Raw genomic sequence first — 16,109 nt, forward strand, 5'->3', positions numbered from 1 at the left:
CAAGGAGCCATTACTGCTATATGTTGCTGCTAATGCTCGTGCGGTCAGCGTGGCTATTATGGTGGAGCGAAAGGAGGCAGGTAAGGAGCATCCGGTTCAACACCCGGTCTATTATATCAGCGAGGTACTCATTGAGTCCAAGCAAAGGTATCCGCATTGGCAGAAGTTGGTGTACGGAGTTTTTATGGCAAGCCGGAAGCTTAAGCAATACTTCCAAGGGCACCCAATTACGGTGGTTAGTTCTGCTCCTTTGGGGGCTATCATCCAGAACCGGGAAGCGACTGGCCGGATTGCCAAGTGGGCTATAGAGCTTGGGCCGCACGGATTGAAGTATGTGCCTCGGACGGCGGTTAAGTCTCAAGCACTTGTTGATTTCATCAATGATTGGACGGAAATGCAAGCACCTGAAGAAAAGCCGGATCACACATATTGGACCATCCATTTTGACGGATCCAGACAATTGGAAGGCTCGGGGGCTGGAGTCATATTAACTTCCCCACGAGGTGATAAGTTTTGTTACATTCTCCGCTTAATGTTCCCTTGTACTAACAATGCAGCTGAGTATGAAGCCTTGCTCCATGGTCTCCGGATGGCTAAGGAGATGAACCTAAGTCGAGTTAAGTGCTTCGGTGACTCGGACCTCGTGGCTCAACAAGTATCTGGCACTTGGGACTCCAAGGACCCACTCATGGCAGCATATCGTCATGAGGTGGATATTGTTGCAGGTCACTTTAAAGGCTATCAGGTGGACCACGTGGACCGACGGAAGAATGAAGCGGCGGACGCTTTAAGCCGGCTGGGCTCTCAGCGCAAACCAGTCCCGCCCAATGTTTTTCCGGATGTACTGCACAACCCGTCGGTCAAGCTCCCTGGTGAAGCGGATTTGGCTATTCCTGATCCGGAGGCTCAATTGGTGGCAGCTCTTCATGTCATTCCGGATTGGACGCTTCCTTACCTGGCGTACATGAACCGGGGCGAGTTACCAGAGGACGAGATTCTGGCCCGACAGATAATCCGGCGGTCCAAGTCCATGACTATTGTCAATGGTGAGTTGCATCATTGCAGTGTATCAGGGGCGTTTCAACGCTGTGTGTCTCCTGAAGAAGGCTGTGAAATTTTGCGTGAGATCCACGAATGAGATTGTGGTCACCACGCCGGTTCAAAATCTTTGGTAGCTAAAGCGTTTCGCCATGGCTTCTATTGGTTAACTGTTCATGCTGATGCGGAGGATCTGGTCAGACGATGTGACGGTTGCCAAAAAGTTTTCAAGACGTGCTCATGTGCCGGCTCAAGAATTGAGAATGATTCCAATTACTTGGCCGTTTGTGACTTGGGGGCTGGATATGGTTGGGCCTTTCAAAAGGTCCAAAGATAAGAAGACCCACCTCCTGGTGGCGGTTGACAAGTTTACAAAGTGGGTGGAGGCAGAACCTGTTAGCAAGTGTGATGCGGCCACGGCGGTTCAGTTTATCAAAAAAGTGATTTTCCGATTTGGCTTTCCACACAGTATCATCACAGATAATGGTACCAATTTGTCCAAGGGTGCCATGAAGGAGTCCTGCGAACGGGAGCACATCCGGCTTGACGTTTCATCAGTGGCACACCCACAGTCCAATGGTCAAGCAGAAAGGGCTAATCAAGAGATCTTGAAAGGCATCAAGCTTCGGCTTATGGTTCCTTTGCAGAGAACACCGGGTTGTTGGGTAGAAGAGTTACCATCTGTGTTATGGAGCATCAATACTACACCCAACAGATCAACAGGATACACACCGTTCTTCATGGTTTACGGAGCGGAGGCGGTTCTCCCCAGTGATATCCGTCATGACTCACCTCGTGTGGCGGCTTATGTTGAAGTGGACAATGAGACAGCACGGCAAGACACTTTGGACCTGTTGGATGAAGAACGTGACATAGCAGCCGCCTGCTCGGCGATTTACCAACAGGATCTTCATCGTTATCACAGTTGCTGAGTCAGAACCAGAACCTTTCAGGAAGGAGATTTGGTGCTTTGGCTCATCCAAGATCACACTGATATGCATAAGCTATCCCCACCTTGGGAGGGGCCTTTCGTGGTCAGCAAGAATCTGCACAACGGGTCATACTATCTGATCGATATTCGAGAGCATAAAGATTCACGTACATCAGAGGAGGAGACCAACAGGCCGTGGAACATAGCTCATCTTCGGCCTTACTATACCTGAGCCATTGGCTCTACTTATGTACATACTACGATGATGTATATATTATGATTAAATATAATAAACCGGAACCTCAGCTAAAGCGGGGTATCAGTTCTTTTACATCATGTGTGGTTACATGGAGTTGTTCTAAAGCGGCCTCCGGTTTACCCCTTGAGTTAGCTTTTCAAAGCATCATGTTATATCACTTGGGGGCTTGGTCGTGTCTGAACCAATGCAACACCTCTTGATAGGCGAAAGCCACCAGATCACTTGGGGACTTGGTCACGTCTGAACCAGTCACGCCTCTTGATCGGCCTAAGGCCACAGAATCACTTGGGGGCTTGGTCGAACCCGAACCATTGCCACGCCTCTTGATCGGCATAAATGCCACGGTTTCATTTGGGGACCTGGCTGACTCGAACCATAGCTACACCTATCGGGAGCTTGGTCGTGTCCGACCATGGTAACGCCATCTGATCAGCTCAAATAAGCCTCTTTTTGCAAACGGTTTTATCATTGCCTTTGCTTCACAATTTTCTTTGATAGATATTTCTTTATTTTTTGTTGCGTTTTTAAACCAACAAAATTTTAAACCGGTTCATACTGTCAATTGACGGAACACGGTCCATTTTTAATCCGGAGACTATTTGTCCGGTTTGATTTTTTTGTTAACATCATATTACGGAGTAACACGGTGTTTTATAACCCGGCACGGTTTACATGGTAAACCGGCATTATATATATACAGGAGCTGCTATCTCCTCCAACAGTGTGGGTTTATGAAACCCCTGCTTCAAGATTGGCTAATCCAACTTCATGCCCAACGATGGCAGGTATTATGTATCTCAAAGATTTGATCATATGCTTAAATTTCAGATATTTTGATTTTATATATGCAGACATCATACTCCGCCTGACGGTATAACCGCGGTGGCACTTTAAGATTTTTATGTTGCAGAAAATACTTTGGAAAGTTCATCACCCAAAGAAAGCACAAGTTGCAGTGGTTATGCACGAAGGCATATTAAGATCAAGAGTATCAGCTAGCCTATTACAAGGCAACACGGTGGCCAAAACAAGATCATTTTTTTTCAAAGGAGAAGCAGTTTAAACCGGCTGCCGGTTCAAGCTTGGTCACCAGCCTGGCCTGATGGTTGTGGGTCACCCCGCTCCGCTTCAACTTCAGTTTCTCTACCCAACGGCTGGAAATCAACAGTAGTCCAGTCGATTCCCATTAATACTTGAAAGACAGCTTCATCATGGATCAGCAACGACGGTTCAATATCGGGAGCGTAAGTATGCTTACGAATTGGAGGGATAAGATTTTCCGCTTCATGAATTGGTGCAGCTACTCGCTTGTTTTGATTGTCATATTGAGCTTAATAATGAGACAAGTCTGCTTCTTCAGCCAATTGACAAGCTAGCGGACGCACCTCCCGGTTTATTGCTCGCAGATCCGCTTCACTAAACTCTGACCCGTCTTCCTTCAAGCTGGGATAGCCCTGAGCCGTTTCAATAGGATCAAAATCCGGCACCCAAGCTTTTGCCCGGATTAAGGCATTGATCGCACCGGTTCGAGCAGCAAATTTCTTCAGCTCTTCAACCCGGGCAGGAAGCACCGACAGTTTCGTCAGAGTGTCCTGAATCAAAGTGGGCGCCAGTTTGTTGTGGGATGCAGTACAGATGATCCGCTGTGCACCAGTGTACGGTTGTTCGATCAACGTATAGGCGGCTTTCAATTTCTTCCGTACATCTGATCCCAAATGACCAATGCGTGTCCCTGAAATATCACAAAGGGTTAACAAACCGGCAACTCTGTAAGATGGCAGAATCAATTCAGAAATCAAATCGGCTTACCAAAGATAGCAGCGGTCATGGCATGCACGTGCCGCTTTATGCTGGTCAGTTCATCCACCACCGGTTTTAGTGCAGCCTCGGCGTCTTCTGTTCGTTTGGTTAAAGCGGATTTTTCAGTAGTCCAATCCGCCCACTCCTTCTTGAAATCCTTCTTAAGCTGTTCCATGACGCTTAAGGCGCTGGTCAACTCCTCTTTTGCTTTTGAGGTTTCAGTCTGTTGGGACTTCAGATTTTCTTGGAGATCGGCGATTTGGGTCTCTTTTGTCTTTAGCTCAGCCTGCATACAGACAATTATATGATTCAGCAACCAGTGCAAGAAGTGAAGCACCAACCATATAACAAGTTATGCACTTGGCGCTTGGGGGCTAATGCCTATTTGATCTTCATATTTCACTTGATTATAAAGTCCCAAGCTCAATACAAGTATTCAACTTGGCACTTGGGGGCTAATGGCTATTTGTTCAAATAAGTTCTGATGCAGCGATATTAATTACTTAAGTCCCAGTTTAACTACACTAAGTTGAACCGGCCCTTGGGGGCTACATCAGCGAATTTCGAGGCTTTAAGATTTATATTACTAAGTCCCGGTTTGAAAGAAGGTTACAAACCGGTCCTTGGGGGCTAGGCGAGTCAGCAAGAATTGAAGCATACAAGCAGGAAAGAGCATATGGAAGTTACCTCATATTTATCTTTCATCATGTTAACCAGACCGGCTTCATAGTCACGACTGGTATACAGCCGGTTCAGATAGCCGGAATGGATGTCTTAGGCGTTCAGAGCAGCATAAGTCGCCAGATCAACATTCCACTTGCCCTTGCCAAAATCAGCAAATTCTTCCTTGGCAGTATGTTTAGACAAAGCGACAGGATTGCTTGGCTCTGTATGGCCAATGCCAGTAATAACAACTTCATCATCCTTGGCGTCGCCGGTTTGCATTGGGGTCGTCAGTTTATCAGTAGACTTGGATGGACTGGTGGATTTCTCAATCCTGATGGGGCTTCTGGGCTGGTCAACAGGACCGGAGGTATCAACATGTCTCTCTTCAGTAATAAAATCATCATCTTGTGGTGGTGGGTCGTTTGGCACATCCTCACGGATGGCCGCTTCAGGGTTGAGTACTCTGTTCGGTTCAGGAATATCTTCTTCAGCCGCTTTATCTAGGCAAGCCTTCTTGCTTGGCTTAGGCTTGGCCCTGAAAGGAGTAACAAAGGTCAGTACAATATATGCTACAAAGTAATACACCAGAAGCTTTATGATACGTATGGCTTACCCAAGCACCGTTTTGAGCGGCGGCAGCTGGGTAGCTGATGACTCGCCAGATGATGAATGGGAAGTGACCTGATAATCGGAGTCAGACGGATTAAGAGGTTGACGAAAACAGCCCATTTTAGGACAAGTACTGACAGGCAAATTAGAGACCTCTGAATGGCGTTTCCGAACCGGATTATTCGGTAAACCGGCGGAGGTAACTACCTGGCCACTATGCCGGGTCGTGCGGCGAGCTTCGTGTTGTTGGGTCTTCATAAGAAATTTGGGATCCAAGTAAGCAAGAGGATGAGAAAATTTAACCTTCCGGTTTGCCTGACGGATTTTTAGTGAAGGCAAAGGATCCGAATCGGAGGAAAGAATAATTACCTCTGCAACATCAGCATGACTGGCTTCGGCATCATCCTGACAAATATCATCATCAATAAGGCGCGTGAAAAATAAGCCAAGTGAATCAAGTTCTACCTCAAGGTCCGGGTTACCCACATCGTCATCAGCGACCGGATCAGAGGATGCAGTGGTTCTTTTCCTGTGGGTAGTCTTCTTCACAGCTTTAGTTTTTTGCCGGATTGATCTTTCCGGTTTGTCTGGTTTTTTCTGGTTTCTCCTGCGGCAGTTTCTTGCTCCAAAACGGATCATTGCCCTGTTTAAACAGGCATTGATATTAAGCAATGACCAGATATATCAATAACAGGTTCAGAAAAAAGAACAATCAAACTCTTACAGCTGGCGGTTTGTTGGTGGCACAGAAGGGAAGGAGGCCGGTTCGAGCACAGACGTGTTCCGGTTCATTCAGCATTTTATTCACAGCCTCTGTGATTTCTTCGTCAATAAGCTGGATGTTAGCATGTCGCAGTGGGTCATCAACACTGCCAGTATACTCGCACATCAAACCGGAGCGCTAACTCAGGGGCAGTATGCTCCACGATATCCAACAGCGAACGAGATCAACTCCTGTTAAACCATTGGCCATGAAGGCTCTGAGCTTGGACAGTTGAGGAGCGTATTTGCTTCTCTCCTTGGCAGTCAACCTTTGCAGAAAAGGGTGTGTATTGCTAAGCCGCTCCGGACGAAAGCCAGGCAAAGGATTTTCACGAGTAGGGGAGGTGTCTTTGCAATAGAACCATGTTTGATTCCACTCTTTGGGGTGGTTGTGCAGCTTGGCGTGAGGGTATGTGACTTCTTTCCTTTTCTGAATCGCCACACCTCCCAATTCCGTATTGGAACCGTCAGAAAACTCAGTACGGCGGTTTAGATGGAAACAGTCTCTGAACAACTCCACTGTGGGTTCCTCTTGAAAGAACACCTCACAGAGTACTTAGAAGTGACACATATTTGTAACAGAGTTGGGGCCAGTGTCTTGTGAATGGATTTGAAAATCGGCTAAAACGTCCCGGTAAAATTTAGAACCGGGCGGCTTAAAACCCCGGGCTAAGTGATCTACGAAAACGACGACCTCTCCCTCTTGCGGTGTGGGAGGACATTCTTTGCCAGGGGCTCTCCAATGGATGGTGTTTTTGCTGCCTAAAGCGCCGATCAGGACTAAATTGTTCAGTTGAGTCTCTGTGACGCGAGAAGGAACCCAGTTGCACTCATATACTTGCTTGGCCATGACGAAATCTACAATATAGGTAATTCCGGTTCAAGAATGCATTGATTAAAGTGCGCTGGTATGTACAATGTTAAACCGGAGACAGCTCTATCTAAACCGGAGTTTTATGAAGCAACAGCATCTGGCGATTCAACAAGGGGACTAATGGTATATACCGGTTTGGCAATTTTTCTACAAAGTTAAACCGCCGGATATAAGCATTGAAACAGTTGAGATTGCGGATAGATAAGTGTACAGAAACAGATTTCACAAGATTTCTCTACAGCGACGGATCTGAAGCAAGTTCAGAAAAGAAGGAAAATATTCAAGGTTCACAAAAGAACAGTACCGAACCAATGGGCAGAGATACAGGTAGATCTATGGTTTTGAGGCATATAAGTAAAGGCGGATGCTAAGAACTACTGCTACACAGAGCAAAGGTTCACAGGTTCATCTAGGATCTATCATATGAGTACGAAGCGGATGATGAACACTGAAGAACTTGGAAACCCTAGAACGGATCTACGGAGGAAAAGGTGAAGAACTCACTGGAGCCAAGGAAGAAACAGAAGGTCGCCGCGATGCTCTGGTACAATCAGGGTGATGCCGCGGCCAAGGTTGGAGCAGAAGTCGTCGACGGCGGCGGAGCTCCGAAGCTGGACGACGCGGGGAAGACGAAGCAGAAGGGCACGAAGGGGAAAAAGAAATGACCCTTCGGTCTTATTTATAAGGCAAGGGGCATGTGTCAGGCACGAAAATCAAGGAACCGTGGGTCTGGAAACTGAGCTGTCGCCTCGATTGTCGCAGACCTATTAAACAAAAAAGGTATCATGGATAAGTTTCTTTATGACAGGTGACGTCACGCCGGTTTACAATGACCAGAGAAGATGACATCACGGCGATTCAACAAACTACAAGAAGGTGTTGAAGATGAAGATTTTTGCTAAGGATTGACATGAACCTGTTCAAATCAATCTGGAGCCTAATGTTGAGGATATCACTACTGGGCGTAAACCGGCCTATCTGGGCCGGGTTAACTTCTTCAGTAGTTAACTATGTTGAAACCCAAGAAGGCAGATGAGGGCTCAAGGCCCATAGTTGATTCAAGGCCTGTAGCCGTAAACCGGCGTTGGTATGTAACTTGTACTGTAAGTTGGGAATAAGTAGAGACCAAACCGGACACATCTATGAGCCGGTATTGGGAATCCGTGAACCGACGGGCGTCACCCGTGTATATAAGGGGACGACCCGGCGGCGGTTCAAGGAGGACAGACAACAACTCGAGACATAGGCGAAGCTTGTTTGCTCCCTAGTCATCGAAACCCCATCAATCCCATCACAACTAGACGTAGGCTTTTACCTTCATCGAAGGGGCCGAACTAGTATAAACTCTCTTGCGTCCCTGTGTCCGCTTTAACCCCTTCAAGCTAACCCGTCGCGATGGCTCCACGACTAAGTTCTTTCTCTAGGACATCTGCCGTGACAAAACCACGACAAACCCCTTCCACTCCCACCGCCACCCGAGCTCACCTCCGGCGGTTTGCGACTTTCTCCGCCATGACAGCCAGCGGATTGGACTCCGACCGATCCGGATCCGTCGACTGGGGTGTCGTCTCGTGTGGGTTGGAAGAGGCAATGATAGTCTGCATTGCACTCCGCCGCTCCCGGGAGGACATTGCCCGGCCGATGGACGGATCCGTCCGCCGCGACGCCATAGCGTCGGCTCACCGGGCGCTCGGGGTCCTCTGGCACTGGATCCTCGCGGTCCCGGCCGGAACACCTCTCCTTCCCCATCACCGATCGGGCAGAGTATGAATCCCTCCGGGAACGGGCGGCCGCCATGGGAAGAAGAGGATAAGTGCCGCCGAGGCCTGTCTCGTGGCGGAGGCGGCCGAAGCGACGACGCGTGCGGCCGCAGAGGAGGAAACCATCCGCGCCCGTGAAGAAGAGGAACACGCGCGCCCTCGCCCGTGAGCAGAATTGGGGCGATCCGTGCCATGGTCGGACTGCCACCGAAGGAGGAGAAGGAGGACAACGACGGCGAGGACAGCTCTGGCAACGAGCAGATCCAACTCGATCCATATTGCGTCTTCAACAGGTACTTCCGCGAGAAGGACGACAAGGGCGTCGGAAAGGGCAAGGTCAGCCGTGGATGAACTGCACTATAGTCAAACATGTCAATTTTGATAGTCCGATGGCATGTTTAGTGTAGTATGATGGAGTAACCGGACGATACGTGTTCGTCGACGTGGTTGCATGAGTTTGTATGGATTTGAGATATGATAATAAAGATGTTCGGACGTGGATTGCATTTTTTGAGAAGTGCTCGCTCAGTGTCAGCGGACACGCCCCGACATGTCACGGTCGTTTGAGAAACCGGATTTGTCAAGTCCGGTCATAGATGCTCGTAACTAGCTTTTAATCACGGCTGCTCATCATCAATCAGTCAAGCAGATACGTGCATCGTGCATCTGTACAACGAGCAAAGCACAAAAGCAGGCCACAGGTGGGTGAGCAAACAATTTACCAACTCCGTGCGCGTGCGGTAACTCTGACGCGCCACTCCACCTGGTTCTCCATTACCGAGAAGCGAGAAGCAGCTGTGCTTTTACCTTTGGGCAAAACCCAAGTCTGCGAAAGCGGGTCAAGCAGCGCCGTTGGTCCAGCTGGCCGACCATTACCGCCTAACCGAAAGCGAGCACGAATCGTATCTCGTGCTAAACACTGCAAGCCTGCAGCTAATCTTTCTTTCTGTAAGACTGCCTGCAATGAGAGTAACATAAGTAGTAACATCATACATATCTAGGTTAAATAGATGATGTGACATGCAATAAATGAAAAAAGAGATGAATGTGATAACATATCTAGTTACTACTAGTACTAGTAACATCACACATATCAATGCAAGATGTATCTATAGCCTAAGGGCCTGTTTGGTTTCAATAAGTCACCCACACTTATTTGGTTGTCACCTGACTTATAAGTCACCTGACACACCTTTCCGCACCAATCAACATCATGCAGGTGGTGGGACCCATGCAAAAGGGGGTGACTTATAAGTTTTATGTTGGGGTGAAGCAACTTATGACTTATAAGTTGGGGTGACTTATAAGTCGGGCATGTTTGGCAAAATAAGTCACTTTTTTCATTTTTCGACTTATAAGTTGGTGACTTATTTAAAACCAAACAGACCCTAATAAATAAAATATTGCATGTTACCACACATATGTTACTCCCCACTATAGAGGTAGTAATATAGACTAGTAACATGAGCATGTTACTCCTCTATGTTACTCATTGTGGCAAGTCTAATCAAAGCATCGATCCGCGGAATGTGCCACCTTCACTTGGCGCGCCAATCTTAATAACTTCATAAAATAATGCTATAAGCTAATCTGAATGTATTGGCAGCTGAGGCCCGTGACTTGCAGAGCTGGACCGAGGTCGGCTTTACGTCGCGGTCCTCCTAGATCGCGGAGGATCCCCGCGCCGCGCATGCTTATCCCAGAATCATTTAGCCGTGGAGCACGTATCCGATTCCTTAATCAACATACTACGCTACTAACTATCGTGTTTTGCTTAGTAAGATAAACTAATCCGGACGACGAATTTGTGTGATCGTGACGTGCTTACGTTCTCCGACAATCAGCTTACGCGATCCACTATCCAAAACGCCCCGCACATGCGCGGCCTCCCGGCCGGAGACGCCGGGCCGGAACTGCCGGAGATGCACGACGGCCGCCTACCTGCCGTCCAGTACAGCGGTCGCTGTTGGTTTCCTCCGCCGCCCACCCCCCTCGTTTTCACCGCCTCCGCCGCACGCGGCCTCCTCCCGGACGAAACCGCCCGCCGAGGCAGCGGCCGCCCGCCATTCCGGCAGCTGATTCCTGCGCCGTGGATCCCACCGACCTCCTCTGCTTCGATCGATCGTGCGTGCGCCTCGGTTTTGCACCGGCCGACCCAAACTCCCAGCCGGAGCCGGTGGCGTCACATGCCGCGCGGCGCGCACGCACATGCCGCGCCTCCTCTGGCAGCCGGCTCACGTGACCGCCTCGGCGGGTCGACACGCGCCCGCCCTCGTTCCCAGAGCGCGGCACATGCAGCGGGGCGAGCTGCCCCATGTGTCCGTACGGGAGCCCCGAGGCAGGCCAACCCGCCAGCGGCGCAGCGTGCGCGCACCGCACCGCACGTCGCTGTACGTACGCACACTTCCACACTGTTCAATCCAGTAGCGTGGTGGCGGTGGCACAGTGTGGAGTGGGACGGGAGGTGTTCGAACGAAAAGTCGTCGCCCGTGCCAGCCAGTGGCCGAGCGCGATCTGTTTGTCCCAGCGTATGTAGGGTAGTACTCCTACGTGGGTGAGAGCGATTGGCTTGCTTGCTGAATTATTATTTTTTTGAAAGATCCGGGGTTTCCGGCTTCATTGATTTAGAAGAAAGCAGCGGGAGAATAGGGGGTGATCAAGCGATCATGGATGCAGTTTGAGAAATAGAAATGAAAACTACAGGGTGACCGGCTTAGCCCTCGGCCTAATCTCTCGCTACATATTCGACCTGCGCTGAAAATGGCGAGGACGAGGTGGTCGGCGATCGGGCCCGGAGTGGTATAATGGCGCAGGAGCGGTGATTCATTCGGTCGCCCGTCCGTCCGCCGCGAGTTGATCACGCAGACAGACGGCACAAGTACGTAGGCCATTGCAGCCAGGTTGGCTCACGATGGGCTACAGAATTCCGGGGCGGGGCTCACGCGCGCTATACTTAATGTTGGCTCACGATGAACTACTCAAGATGGAGTTACTTTCCGTTCCGCCCTCGATGATGAACTACCGCTGCTGCCTCCAGTTTGGGCAATTAACCTGCCAATGGCGGTACGTGCACGCGCGAGAGCTTATCTTGGCAACTTCTCACGCCAGCAACCAAAGCCCGGAGGCAGCATGCGTGTTCACACGACCACACACACGCCTGTTTACGTCGCTAGAAAGGAAGCGCATTCCAGGTCTATTATGGCATTACTACCAAACAACAATGAAAAAATGAGCCTTCAAATAATAATAAGAAAGCACCGCACGAGCAGGCCACATGTTTATGTTTCTCAGTTTTCGCACCCACTTGGCTGGGAGATTCATAACCCTGCAGCAGTACTGCTGCCAACAACTCTGCCTTGAAAAGGAGCCGCGCAGGGCCGGCGAAAGCTTTGCAGGAAATCAGCATGTGTGGAAAGGACAATGCATAATTTCTAGTAGTACAGAAAAAAAGTCTTCCAGATCTCCCCTAACCACTCTTGTACAATAAATGTGGCAACGCCCGTCACGGCTAAGAAAATCACGATCAGGGTAAAAAGTCGCTCGATTAATCGACCTGGCATTCTGGCCTCGACGTTCCGTCTCTGTCCCTTTGAATTACAGTGGCCTATGCCACGTTTAATTACAAAAGAACTGGGTGATACAGTAATTTTAAAAAAATTCTGACGGTGGCCGAACGTGCGAGCAGATTTTTTACTGATCGGGTGAATCTTCTTGGCCGTGACAGCTTATATAGAGAAGCGAGAAAAAAAAGGGTCGAGCAGGTTCCAGGTGATGGTTAGCTTGGATGGCAAGCTAAGACGGAGGCGGTGGCACGGACCCGTCGGCGACACGTCTGAAGAGATGGGCGCGTGACGGGGCCACGGTTGGGTGGAGGTGGACCAGGCGCGGCACGTATGGGCGCCAGCCGTGGCACGGGATTGGTGTGAATGAGCTCCGCGTGCGGGTCGTCCTTTCTGGACGCGCTTGTTGACCCGGGTCGGTGCCAACGCCGCGCGGCTTTCCTTTTCATTCACTGTTCCGCGAAACCCTTTCCCTCCCGTAGAGAGAGCAACGCCGATGATACGAAAGCCGCTTTCTGCCCTGCGTGCGTTGATGCTTCTAGTCCCAAAAAAATACTAGGATCTGAAATGTAAATGCAGAAATAACGTGGATGTGTGTGTAGCTTGCCATGCTTGTGAAGCAACTCCACGTAGCTGATGAATGGAATGGGAATGGGGACGAGTCAGCATTTCGGCGAAGGTTCGGTCGGGCGTTCAATGTTTTCGGTCTATTTCTTGGACGGCGACGTCTCGGGAAAAAGCAGTCAAGCACGTAAGAGTAACTCATAATCCTCTGTCACGATTAGACTAATGCTAATACCAACACCGGAGGCGAGCAGAGTAGAGTGGTCTGGTCTCTGGAGCAGCAAAGCAAAGTTGCACCCAGACGCAAGAAAGAATCTGAAAAGGTGCGCGCGCGCGTACGTACGTGGTGACCGGTGGCAGCCACGCACGGGCCACTCGCCCGTGCCTGCCTCTCCCCACGCCCGTGTCAGTCACTCGGTCGGTCGGTTGGGATTTCCTACAAAAGCTCCCCACACGCCGCGGCCTCCCTCTGTTTCTCATCCGCGGTTGCCAGTCCCAGACTCCCAGTCCAAGTCCCACCCCGAGCGCCCGCGAATTCCATCCCGTTTGCCCGGTCCGACCGTCCTCGGCAGCGACCGCGGTTTGACCCCGGGGGCCGGAGCCCAGAATCCACGCCTGGAATCGCGAGGATTTGGTTTGGTTTGGGGGCTCGATTTTCTCCGCCCGTTTTAGCCGACGCTGACCGAGACAACACCGGCCCTCCCCACACAAAACCGGCTGCCCGCGCCGCGATCGCCACACCGGCGCCCAAAACCCACCGCCCCCGTCCCCGCACCCGATTTTGAACCGCCCACCCAACCCAAACCTTCCTCCCCTCCCCTTTGCAAGGGTGGGGAAAAAGAGCCCAGCAAACCGCCGCGGGGAAGGAAGGAAACCGCAGCGGCGGGCGCGGCGATCCGTCGGGCTCCGGCGGCGATGGAGCGGTGCCATCCGTCCGAGGTGTACGAGCTCTTCGTCCGCCACATGAACACCCCGAGGTGAGTGGCGACACGGTTCTTGATTCTTGGTTCTTGCGTTCCGTTCCCCGGTCGATTTGGGGCGGTTTGGTGAGCGTTTGCGCGGCGGTGCAGGGTGGTGGTGGACAACGGGGTGTGCGAGACGGCGACGCTGGTGCAGGTGCACAGCGCGCGGAAGCACGGCGTGCTGCTGGAGGCCGTCGCCGCGCTGTCGGACCACGGCGTCTGCGTCCGGAAGGGGTACATCTCCTCCGACGACGGCCGCTGGTTCATGGACGTCTTCCACGTCACCGACGCCGCGGGCTGCAAGGTCGCCGACGCCGACAAGCTGCTCGTCCGCCTCGAGTCCTCGCTCGCCGCCGCGGCGGCCGCGGCCGACGCATTGCCGCGCCCGGCGGGGTGCGACTCGCCCGCCAAGGAGGCGCTCTGCCTGCTCGAGCTCATCGGCGTCGACCGCCCGGGGCTCCTCTCGGAGGTGTTCGCCGTGCTGCACGACCTGCGCTGCAGCACCGTGGACGCCAAGGCCTGGACGCACGGCGGCCGCGTCGCCGCCCTGGTGTTCGTCCGCGACGAGGACACCGGCGCGCCCATCCACGACACGGCCCGGATCAGGCGCATCGAGTCCCGGCTCAGGCACGTGCTCCGCGGCGGCGCGCGCGGCGCGAGGACGGTCCTGCTCGACGCGGCGGCGGTCGGCAACCTGGACCGGAGGCTCCACCAGCTGCTGAGCGAGGACAGGGAGGCCGACCGCCGCGCCCCGGCGGAGGGGCCGGCGACGGCGGTGGCGGTGCAGGAGTGGGGGGAGAGGGGGTACTCGGTGGTGACCGTGAGCTGCCGCGACCGGCCGAAGCTGCTGTTCGACGTCGTCTGCACCTTGACGGACCTGGACTACGTGGTCTACCACGGCACCTTCGACACCGACGGCGATCACGCGCAGCAGGTGAGGCCTCTACCAGTTTCTTGTTCAATCGATCTACAGTACAGGATTTTTGTTCTAGAACAGGTTGTGTGCCCTGTATTTCAGGGAGCTTTAAATTCCCCTCTTGATGGTTGTTCTTGGCCCGGGCTTCCTAGACGTTTCTTTGCCCTTCCATCAGTCTGTACCCATTGGTTACCTGCTTAATTCAATTTCACCACAGTTCTTAGGTTATGCTGGCTCCAAACTAGTCCGAGCGGGCAAAAAGTTCAAATGGAATAGTTTCTCCCTGTTATATGTGAAATGGGATTTAATTTCACCTCAATCACATCACACTAGTAGGAATATCTCGTGAAATTTGGAATTATTATCATATGATTAACTTAAGACCTTGTCGAAATGGGAAGAAATGTTCATCTCCTGCAAGAAAGAATTCAGACTACAACATGTAGTAACTGCTATGATCTGATTTCCGTTTGCTTTGGCTGGCTTGGGCGCAGGAGTTCTACATCCGGCGGCTGGACGGGCGGGCGATCAGCTCGGAGGGCGAGAGGCAGCGGGTGATCCAGCGCCTGCAAGCGGCGATCGAGCGGCGCGCGTCCGAGGTACGTCCGTCCGACCCAATTGAATATCTCCTTTCCTTGCCCTCCATGCCACGCCACCCTGGACAAAAAAGCACCCGATCCCCCACCATGGAGTCCCTTTCCGCCCAACTTTCCACTTGCGCGCCATGTGTTCGGCCGAATACCTCGCCGACTAACGCGACCCTCTTCTTCCACAGGGCGTGAGGCTGGAGCTGCGCATCTCCGACCGCCGCGGGCTGCTGGCCTACGTGACGCGCGTGTTCCGGGAGAACAGCCTCTCGGTCACGCACGCCGAGATCACCACCCGGGGCGACATGGCCGTGAACGTCTTCCACGTCACCGACGTGGCCGGCCGCCCCGCCGACCCCAAGACCATCGACGAGGTCATCCACGGCGTCGGCACCGAGAGCCTCCGGGTGGACGAGGAGCGGTGGCCCCGCCTCTGCTCCACGGAGGGCGACGCCGGCGGCGGCGCGGGCGCCGGCCTGTTCTCGCTCGGCAGCCTGGTGAAGAAGAACCTCTACAACCTCGGCCTCATCAGATCCTGCTCCTGAAGGGCCGGAGGAGGAGGACGCGTGTCGGACGGGATGGGACGGGATGCTTGTGTGAATACGGGACGGTACAGGGGCTAGTTTGTAAATTAAGTAGGCCTTCTTTTTCTTTTCTAGGCCTGGAGGTTACGTGTACATAGCAGACACGAGGAAGTTGCTGGTGGGTCGTGTGTGTACGTATGTTCCGTTTACGTGCAAGTAGACGAATCGACCGATGTAAATAGGGTTGTACATATATACTAGTATGATGATATACTAGTGCTTTAGTAGATTCTTGTA

At 52.0% G+C, this 16,109-nt stretch overlaps 1 protein-coding gene across 1 annotated transcript; it reads left to right on the top strand.

Moving 5' to 3' along the window:
- The first annotated feature begins 13,292 nt into the window (after positions 1 to 13,292).
- On the top strand, positions 13,293 to 16,109 carry LOC125552277 (ACT domain-containing protein ACR8-like). Its single transcript, XM_048715776.1, has 4 exons — positions 13,293 to 13,800; positions 13,894 to 14,719; positions 15,196 to 15,300; positions 15,477 to 16,109. Exons 1-4 carry the CDS (start codon positions 13,739 to 13,741, stop codon positions 15,831 to 15,833), a joined length of 1,350 nt encoding a protein of 449 aa, XP_048571733.1. The 5' UTR covers positions 13,293 to 13,738; the 3' UTR covers positions 15,834 to 16,109.

Source organism: Triticum urartu, chromosome 4 (genome assembly GCF_003073215.2).
Source record: "Triticum urartu cultivar G1812 chromosome 4, Tu2.1, whole genome shotgun sequence".
NCBI lineage: Eukaryota > Viridiplantae > Streptophyta > Magnoliopsida > Poales > Poaceae > Triticum > Triticum urartu.

Bases quoted from the DNA above. Each gene is read 5' to 3' on its own strand.
- LOC125552277 (XM_048715776.1), top strand. From the start codon at position 13,739: ATGGAGCGGTGCCATCCGTCCGAGGTGTACGAGCTCTTCGTCCGCCAC. The intron at 13,801-13,893 runs GTGAGTGGCGAC...GCGGCGGTGCAG, and splicing joins CGCCACATGAACACCCCGAG to GGTGGTGGTGGACAACGGGG. The intron at 14,720-15,195 runs GTGAGGCCTCTA...GCTTGGGCGCAG, and splicing joins ACGGCGATCACGCGCAGCAG to GAGTTCTACATCCGGCGGCT.